The sequence below is a fragment of the Colias philodice genome, chromosome 24 (genome assembly GCF_061535455.1).
Source record: "Colias philodice isolate Cphi_HAF_F1 chromosome 24, ilColPhil1 Martin Lab GWU primary, whole genome shotgun sequence".
In the NCBI taxonomy this organism is placed as follows: domain Eukaryota; kingdom Metazoa; phylum Arthropoda; class Insecta; order Lepidoptera; family Pieridae; genus Colias; species Colias philodice.
In genome coordinates this window covers 5,087,079-5,097,474 of record NC_143109.1, presented here as the reverse complement: position 1 = coordinate 5,097,474, position 10,396 = coordinate 5,087,079, and the positions used below count along the sequence as shown (strand labels likewise).

Genomic DNA, 10,396 nt, shown 5'->3' with positions numbered 1-10,396 from the left:
AAACTATAGGAGGATAAAACTATAACTATAGTTAAGCACATATGAGTTTCCTTCCCCATTAAATTTTAACGTATGATGGATTGAAAAATTATTAAAAAGGATAATAAAATGCAGCGTAGCGGCCTCTGCCCGGGTTAAGTTGACGCGATGTTGACACCGTCACGGGCCACCGTTACCCTCATGTTACAATGTTTTGCCATTACTTTTTTATCATTTAACCCATTTTTCAACAATTTCTCCCCATTTTCCTATAAAACGTTTGACAGATGCGCAACAATGCAACCCTCGCGACGCAATTTTTAATGGGTGTCGCTTTTTTAATAAAACAGGGATTTTTTGTAAAACTGTTATTTTTTATTAATCTAAAGCCGACAGTTGACGCGGATATAATCTTTAATTAAGAGTGTTTTGGCGGGAACGGTGTCTGATTTTGCCGCGGGGTCGTAATTGTGTCATCTATTTATTTGTAATTTAAAATAAACATTGGTATATGATTACTCCAACGGTGTAGAAATGTAACGTAGGTATCCATTTCTATTAATATTAAACAAATATACCTACATCGCAAATTAATAAACTAAATTGATCTTTTAAGCCTAAACCTTGTAATAAATAAATATGTATATAAACAGTGCATAATTATTTATTAATGTGAAACTGAACTTAATCCGATTTTTATTTACCTAAAATACCATTCGAAAACACATAATACTTCGCTAAAACATTAATCGTATCTACCAAAAGTGAAAACACTTCATCCACACTCTATGTTACTTAAATCTGAAGTTCCCTTGAAAGAAATTAAAATTTTACACCTTATTTAGCACGAAAAATCGTTTCTTACTCACAATAACAAGAAAGCTCGTATTTTGCTTATTAATTATTATACATTTAAGTCTCTTGGTATAGAAATCAATAAACCGTCACTTGGTGGTTAGTGACGTCAACAAAACCAATAACACATGTATTGTTTTCCGCAAAATATATTTATATTATACCAGCTGACCCGACAGACGTCCTCACTTCGAGCGTACTATCAAAGGCGTAGTAATTTTTTTTTATGAGCAAATATCTTAAGAATCTCATTGAAGTTAACAAAGAAGCATTAGCGAAATCGGTTCAAGCAAATTTATTTATATATACATATATATACAGAAAAATATAATCTCAATTGTAGATAAAAATATTAAAAAATCCCAATTAGTGTACGCGAAAGTTTGCCAAATTTTTTGCTAATTTATTGCTAATTGATAATAATTAATTTAAGAAATAACTTACGCATACATTTGCATATAAAGCTTATTGCATATAGCTTATGTATTTTTCTTTCATACCCAAACAATATTTATCTCAACAAGACTTCATATAAAGACCTAATTTTGCATTTTCACCACAGGTAGAGCCACGTAGGGTTTGACGCACTTGGTGCACTTCTCAACTTGTACACCATGCTCAAATGGTGAACTTAGCAACTTGTACACTTATCAAATGGTACACTTCGCGACTGGTACACGTCTCAAATGGTGCACTTCGCAAATGGTGCACTTTTTAAGATTAGTTGAGATTTGGAAAAATTGTGTAAAAATGAAAGAATTTTTAGTTTTGGATGTTTAATTTTTATAATTATGTCAACACAATAATAATAATTAAACTATACAGAATCACCTTAAACACTAAAACATTTTGGGTCATTTTTATTTTTTCAAAAATAAAAATGTGACTCGGATATAATAAAAATAATATAATTATGTCAAAAAAAAGTAGATTTACAGTAAAAAAATATCATAATAAAGATATGATATAATATCATATTATATCAATAACCTTTGTAATATTATTATTTAACTTTTAACTATTACTAATTAAATAAAAGCTTTAAATTAAATCATAACCTGTTTCTTAAAAACAAATTAGTAAAAGTAATAATAAGTAAAACTTTGTAATTGTTACTATTTAATAATTAAGTAAATAGCTATTAATTAAATTACTTGAATAATTGGAGAAACGTGATCTTCTTCATGAAATGTTCCACCGCAATACTTCTGTCTTCTAATTTACGTAATAGTTTTTTATATTTTCGATCAAACATCACATCCTGCTGTTTACGGTTATTTCTGACATTGTGAAATAAGATATTAAGCGCACACTTGTCCCAATACTTGCTTTCCATTTTTAATTTGTGTACAAACATGTACAAGGTGGGATGTTTAGGTATTCTAGCATTTAAGCGGCGATGCCATCCTTCCAAGGCATTAGTAGTCCTATGTCCTATGTATAATATGATATTATATCATATCTTTATTATGATATTTTTTTACTGTAAATCTACTTTTTTTTGACATAATTATATTATTTTTATTATATCCGAGTCACATTTTTATTTTTGAAAAAATAAAAATGACCCAAAATGTTATAGTGTTTAAGGTGATTCTGTGTAGTTTAATTATTATTATTGTGTTGACATAATTATAAAAATTAAACATCCAAAACTAAAAATTCTTTCATTTTTACACAATTTTTCCAAATCTCAACTAATCTTAAAAAGTGCACCATTTGCGAAGTGCACCATTTGAGACGTGTACCAGTCGCGAAGTGTACCATTTGAGAAGTGTACAAGTTGCTAAGTTCACCATTTGAGCATGGTGTACAAGTTGAGAAGTGCACCAAGTGCGTCAAACCCTACGTGGGGTTTGACGCACTTGGTGCACTTGGTGCACAATATGATATTATATCATATCTTTATTATGATATTTTTTTACTGTAAATCTACTTTTTTTTGACATAATTATATTATTTTTATTATATCCGAGTCACATTTTTATTTTTGAAAAAATAAAAATGACCCAAAATGTTATAGTGTTTAAGGTGATTCTGTGTAGTTTAATTATTATTATTGTGTTGACATAATTATAAAAATTAAACATCCAAAACTAAAAATTCTTTCATTTTTACACAATTTTTCCAAATCTCAACTAATCTTAAAAAGTGCACCATTTGCGAAGTGCACCATTTGAGACGTGTACCAGTCGCGAAGTGTACCATTTGAGAAGTGTACAAGTTGCTAAGTTCACCATTTGAGCATGGTGTACAAGTTGAGAAGTGCACCAAGTGCGTCAAACCCGCCACGTAGAGCCGACCTATAGAAACTCTATTTGCTTTTTTCTTCAAACCAAAACACATGATCGTATAAAATTCCATCATAAAAATTGTACATTTTGTGGTACAAACAGTGTTCCATATTCCATTTTGAAATTACTGGATGTAAAAGTATTATATTTTTAATATATTTAGTACTAGAGGTCCGCCCCGGCTTCGCCCGTGGTACATATTTCGCAATAAAAGGTAGCCTATGTCCTTTCTCGGGTATCAAAATATCTGCATACCAAATTTCATGCAAATTGGTTTAGTAGTTTAGGCGTGATTGAGTAACAGACAGACAGACAGAGTTACTTTCGCATTTATAATATTAGTATGGATGTAAATTGTAAATAGATACTTATAGATGTTTGAATTTTCGTTACAATTTATCAGAAAGCATTGATTTAATTTTATGAAATTTGGCAAATGTATAGTATTCTGACATACTTATAATAAAAATTGATTTAAAAATGTTTGTGTATGATCAACACCTTTGTTTTTATTACCTAAAATGGTACAAGGGTACAAGGAAAACACAGGATTTATTTGTATATTTAATTTATTGAATACGGTAGAAATGTTTCGTAGTAATTAATGAAAACAAACAACGAACAGACGGATCTAGGAACATATACCGACCGCAATCGATTCGTAACATTTGACTTATATTACTATGAATTAATATTATTAAATAATTATGAGTAAGTTCAGAGGAAAATATATAATTTGTGATATTTAGTTGCGAGAGACAATAATGACGTCTATAATTATTGTATTTTACTGCAGGTATGCTCAGAATTTATTACTATAAGAGCTGATTGTAAAGATTTTAGAGCTTTACAATTTAGAGCTTGTAAATATTAATATAAAATAAAACATTCAAATAAATCTTTTTCATTCTAAAAATTTTCACCCGCGTTCCACTGCACGTATCGCGATGAAACATACATTTGACATAGCCTGTATTGTAATATGACAACACAAATGTCTTAGAGCTAGCGCGCACGAGCAACATTGTCTCCGCAACTATTTTGTCTCTCCCATCAATTGTATGGGGAGTTGCGTCGCTACGTGCGCGCACTTTCATACTAGCCCATGGGTGGAGAGACAAAATAGTTGCGGAGACAAAGTTGCTCGTGCGCGCTAGCTCTTATCATCGCGATAAGTGGAAGACACACTTTAAAAAACTTATGAGAAGGAACCGTTGATTGTTAAAACTCTATTTGAAAGAAAATTGCCAAAGCGATTCAATATTTAAAAAAATATTATGAAACAAAAATAAATCGTTCCTATTTATCATATGGGTTTGTTGGTTTCTTTGTTTGTTACGATTTAGCTCAAAACCGATATCTGGCAATAATAATAAGGCTCAGCTTCTGTGCAAACAGTGTTCTTCAAAACCCCAGTTTTCTGTTTTATTGGCAATTGTAAATTATTATAGACTTCACCTTTTCATTATATTATGAGGTTATCTTTAATGAATACAATTTAATAGAACATTTTATATAACCCTTCTGCTCTATATTGCACCTTCATGATGTCCTTTTTGAGCCCATATTTCTTATTAAATTTTGCCATACTTCTAATCAAATCAGTACCTATATGTTTAAAAGTTTTTACCTCAAGCTTTTACTACGGTTAGTAAAGAATATTAAAAGTAAGATTTTTCTAAGTAATTCTACATCTCAATTCGACATTCAAGTTTACCTTTATTTAGTTGTAATTCTTTAACGATTAATTTGAATACGAATTGATCAAAAGATAAGGCAAAGGGGACACTGAAATATTTTTAATGGAACAAATTGTATTGAAATCATCAATACAATGTACATAATGCTAATTTGCTGCCTAAAAGCATGTTAGGAAAAATAAAAAATAATAAAGTTTTCTAAAAATTCTATTATAAATGCGAATGTTTCGTGTAAAATCAAATGTTACGAAACCATCACAGTTTAAGACTAGGCTCCCTCCTGAAGCCTGAATATAATTCTCTTTATATTTTATTTAAAATTACCAATATGGACGTGCGTTCTATGGTTATTAAATCTTTTTATTACATTCTGTACCATGTGCAGATTATATAAAATATTAGAAATGTAATAGTTTATATTGTTTTTCTTTATTTCTATTAAAATAGGCCAACGCGTTCGTCCATAGTGATAAATTGAAAAATACATAAAATAATTTGACTAGAATAAACACAGATTTATATAATTAAAAAAAAATATTTCCATTTTTATACAGTCGCACGTTCAACTTAATATAAGACTAGATATTACTAAAACGAACATTTGGAATGTTAAATCGTTCAACAATCGTCAAAATTGATTTATTTTTAATAATTAACATCTGTAAAATTCAATAATGACAAGATTGAACAATTTATGTTAACTTAAAATAATGTCTTTGAGAGATCTTTGGTTATTGGAACTATAAAAATAATCTACGTATCAGTTTTTAGACGATTTGCGCTTACCGTTAAATCTTATGTAGGAAAAATTGCGCCCCAGAGACAACTATTATATCAAGAAAGAACATCGATAAAATACTTCAAAATACATGATTTCTCGTCTTGTCTCATAAGATTTAACAGATAAGGGAGCCTCCACACGGTCAATAATATAATGTCACAATTCTTGTAGTTTGAGGAAAACAAAATGCCTTCAGTATTACAATCACAAAACATAATAGTGCGACCGTAACACAGTGTACAAGCGCTGTAACCCGAGTGAAATTACATATCTCTTATCATTAGAGGCTAAAACATCTGTTGTAGTACACCTGTATCTTTTCTACACTTAACATTAATTTGTACTGTATATTTCTATCACCAGACTCCGTTGTAACTCTAGGTTCAACATTTTGTACTTTATAATTAAATCTATAAAAATTATTGGTCATCCACTCGGGCACAACGCGAAGCGAAACGATTCCGAACACAACATCACAATATTCCACTACATATACCGATCTGGGGGCGACTATTCGAATCCTTTAAAGTAAAAATTGCCGCGCTTCCTCCAAAAATGGCCCTAAAAGCGCTCTCCTCAACAGCAGGATCCGAACAGCCCCCGAGATCGTTACCACGCGTACACCTTTTATTAATTTGTTATTATTTAAAACATTATTAATATAATTTGTTGTAATGTGCGTTTGCGTTCCGGCTCCGAAGCGAGTTCGGTCTATGGTCAGGAAGACTAATAGGAAGGTTACCGAGTTGTATCACAAAATGAGGAACATATTCTGCGTCCAAGGAACTTATTTAGGAACATTTGTGATGTATCGCTACATCGAAGTCGCTTAGTATGATGCTAGCTTCATTTATTGAGAAAATATAATTTGCTTTCATGTCATAATGAATAGCATCTGTATCATTTGGCTGCACCCTGTTCATCACAAGCATTATTATCATCACCAGGCGAGCCTTAATCTCGTTTCGGAGCCGTTCCACAAACGACCTCTAGTTAATTAAATTACATCTTACGTACATACATAGGAACTTTTTTTAGAAGCTGCATGGTTTGTACAAGCTATCCTTCACAATGATCTACTAAATAATATAAATAAACCTGTCTTTAAAAAAGGTTCTTTGAATATATAATTTTCTGAACAATTAGTATCTGGTTAGATATCTCTTTTGTGATTTGGTTTATTGTAAATTGTCTCATGGTATTTTTGTTTTATCGGAATCATAAAATAGGGAAGTTATTAAAATAGGATTTGCTACCTTTTTGGCTTGGTTTTACTATAATTATATTTAGGATGTACTATATCATCAACTTTTACAATTGCTCAAAATAAAATATTTTTTTTTATATCTTTCGCTCCCTCTGTAGGAAAATATCATGATCAGATATACAAAAACAAAATTTACTTGTATCATGAGCCATCACAAAAGAGATATCTAATCAGTCATCGCAATAACATAGTAAGTAATAAATTACAATACAAATAAATTTAAAATATAAAGCTCGGCCAACGACTGCGGGGTAGGACGGAGCTGAGCTCTCCTCCCCAAAACAATTACCCGTAATAATTGATGTGTAACACAACAAAACCCGCGTGACCGAGCCACCACATTTCTAAACAGACTTTATGCTAAATTACGTTTAATGTTGATCACTGCCCAATAGTACGTATCTTTGTGCATTTGTCCCTCCTAGACAACAATATCATATAGCTAACATGAGCGCGGCCTCCGTCCGCGGCGCGGTAACGCACGATAATTACTTTGTACTTTAATGTAACTCCAAAATATAATTTATACAATAACAGCTTACGAACCTAACGTGAGGTAGATCGGTTGTCGCAGTACATATGAATACGTGTGGCACCAAGTTTGTACTGTGGTGAGAAGGGTCGGGGCGCCGGCGCGGGCGCGACTCGCCCGGCTGTCACTGTCGCCGCCGAGGCTCGCTCAGTGATCAACATCGCACCGGTACTACGACGCTACCGTGAGACCGACTCACCGGAATACGTATCGTTTAAATAATAATAATAACTAATCCTAGGGTGTATTTCTTCTCCCGATCGAAATCGACGTTTCATAAACTCGTCTCGGACCGACCCAACGTCGAGGAGATAATAAAAACCGATTCATAAGCGGCAACGTTTCATATATCACCCGTGAATATAATTCTCAATATACGAATTTAAACTCTGACAAAAGGAGGGCGGGAGGCCGCCGCGCGGTGTGGCGCACGGGCGGGCGGCCGCGGACAGCTCCTCGGGAACGATCGTCTCTCTCGGCAATCGCTCGAAGGCACACAGCGTTAAATGTAGTCAACAGTTCGGCGATCGAGCGCGCGCCCGCGGCGGTGTAGTCGCGGCCGCGGACGCGCGCGGGTCGGGCCGGCGGCCGGCGGCCGGGCACTAGGCCGGCGTCAGCGTGAGCGTGACGGTGGCGCGGCGCGTGGCCCGCCGGCGCACCGGCAGGAACACCAGCGCCGGCAGCAGGCTCAGCGCGCCGCCCGCCTCCTCCAGCACGAAGGGCTGCATGGTGAGCGGGGCGCGGGGCGCGCGCGGCACGGCCAGCAGCGCGCCGGCGCCGCCGTGCGCGGCCCGCACGTGCGCCTCCAGCGCGGCGAACCCTTCGGCGCGGAACTCGCACCGCGAGCACGAGTACGCGTCCGCCTCCATCTCCCCCTCCCCCTCGCCCCCCTCGCTCGGCTCGGCGCTGCCCTCCGGCTCGACCTCCCCGCCCTCCTGCTGCTCGTTGGCTCGCTGGACGTGTGCGCGCTCGTGAGCGAACAAGAAAGCTAGGACGTCAGTAGTGAAAGGACAATACGCGCACGCGTATGGTTTATCGCGCGTCAGAAGATCTAGAGGTCGCGGGGGTAAAGGAGGGGGTGGAGGAGGTCGAGCCGGCGGAGCGTGTTCCGCTAGTAAGTGAGCTCGTAGAGCTCGCGGTCCTCTAAAGCGACGAGCGCAAAGCGGACAAGGTTCTGCAGGAGCGGCGTTCGCCGGCGCCGGTGGAGCTGGTATTCCGTGCGTGTTGTGTTTATGCACTCGCAAAAAATATTTACTACACAGTTCCTTGTGGCATATATCACATGTAACTCCGCCTAGTTGTGTGCCACTCTCCAAAGAAATACCGTGCATGCGTTGCATATGAGTTCGCATGAAATATTTGTTGCATAGCTCCTTATTGCAAATTTCGCAAAAGCTCGATCCGGCACCGCCACGTCTCTCGTCTTGCGGTGGTGGGGAAGAGGACGGTGGTCGCGGGGCCTCATTGGGTTCGTCTGCGAGACGCTCTGCTGCCAGTTCGTTAAGTTGAGAAATCATCGTTTGTAGTTTGCGTAATTCCTCACTTGCAGAACCTGGTGACGCCACTCCTCTCTCTTCTACTATCAAATTCAGCGGACTCGTCTGACTCTCTCTAAGTACAGTTTCGAGATCTTCCCTATCTTCTTGTTCACGTTTTACTTCAGGGGGATCTTCAGTGTCGAAAGGGGGTGGTAACGATAGAGCCCGTGGTGGTGTTTCAATGTGTGGAGATATCGGCAACAGAGGAGCGGACGGTGACGTCGCGGCTAACGGTGAGTGGTCGGTCGCTGGAGACCTCTGTGGAGCCAAACCGTGTCTTCTCTCTCGATGGGTGCGCAAAAAATATTTATTGCAATACTCTTTACAACAAATTTCACAGAACGCTTCTGGATTTGTAACTCCTAATCGTCGCAGAACATCAGGTTGGAAGGCGGCCTCCCGTGCGCGCCTCGCTGAGTCTGGTGACAGGCGCCGCGGTGTTCCACCGGACTCTTCGTCCGAAGATCGCCGGGGCGGCGTAGTCTGCTGTTGTTGCGGCATGCCAGGGTGCGGTTGGGGCTCTCCGTCGTATATGCCGTGTTTGTTCGCCCGGTGTGTTTTCAGGAAGTATTTATTGCAGAACTCCTTGCAGCACAGGTCGCAGTACGCCTCCGGATTGAATATTCTGGGTGGGTCGTGTCGCGGGAGCAGACGGAACGCGGCGAGGGGGTCGAATGTAGGCAGGGTGAGTTCCCCGAAGGCGAGGGCGCTCTTGTAGATGTCCGCCATCTTGGCGTGCAGGTCGAGCGGCGGCGGGTGCGCGCGCGCGGGCGCGGCCTGCTTGCGCCGCTTGCGCCCGGGGCTGCCACCGCCGTCGCCGTCCGCGCTGGCCGACCCCGGCCCGGGTCCGCCGCAGTCGCGCTCGCGCTTCACTGCCGGCGCTACCGACATCGCGTCACCGCCGCATCTGGAATTGAGAAAGTAACCATTAATAAATATGAATAAAAATATGGACTTTGACTTTTCTTGACTTGACTTTTCTTGACTTTTCTTAAAGTCTTTTTCCTTTTCTTGGCAACCCTATTTATGCCATTCATTTGAATCTTGTAGCTTATGTCAGTTGGTAACAATACATAAACCGATTTCAAGGAAACTACAGTAAATTAAGAGAAAATACTGACTAAGAACGCAACCGTAATTTTATTGTACCTACTTATAAGTATTTTCATTCATGCATATTGATTAACTAGTAGCCAGCAAGCCACAAGTCAACTTTGCGTAGAAGTCTCTCAATATTTTTACTTGCGGTTGTTCCATGAACCAAAATTTAAATACCAAACAAAATTTCTCATCGATCAAAAACAAAAACGCTCGTTTCTCAATAGGTTTATTAATTTATTAATTTATATTTTCATTTCTAACTTTTTCAAGACAGACGTCATAATTCAATATGCTTATAAGCGAAACCATATTTATTCAAAGGAATGGGTAAAGAGTGTTTTTTTATAGT

The 10,396-nt window shown here is 37.8% G+C and overlaps 1 protein-coding gene and 1 long non-coding RNA gene across 2 annotated transcripts in view; both read right to left on the bottom strand.

Annotated features, from left to right (window-relative positions):
* The window catches only part of LOC149477708 (uncharacterized), a 298,415-nt gene that overhangs the window by 86,419 nt on the left and 201,600 nt on the right, over positions 1-10,396 (bottom strand). The window lies entirely within an intron of this gene.
* On the bottom strand, positions 8,011-9,837 carry LOC149477717 (uncharacterized). The gene has a single exon (XM_089710467.1). The coding sequence runs from the start codon at positions 9,835-9,837 to the stop codon at positions 8,011-8,013; it is 1,827 nt and encodes a 608-aa protein (XP_089566593.1).

Bases quoted from the DNA above. Each gene is read 5' to 3' on its own strand.
- LOC149477717 (XM_089710467.1), bottom strand. From the start codon at position 9,837: ATGTCGGTAGCGCCGGCAGTGAAGCGCGAGCGCGACTGCGGCGGACCC.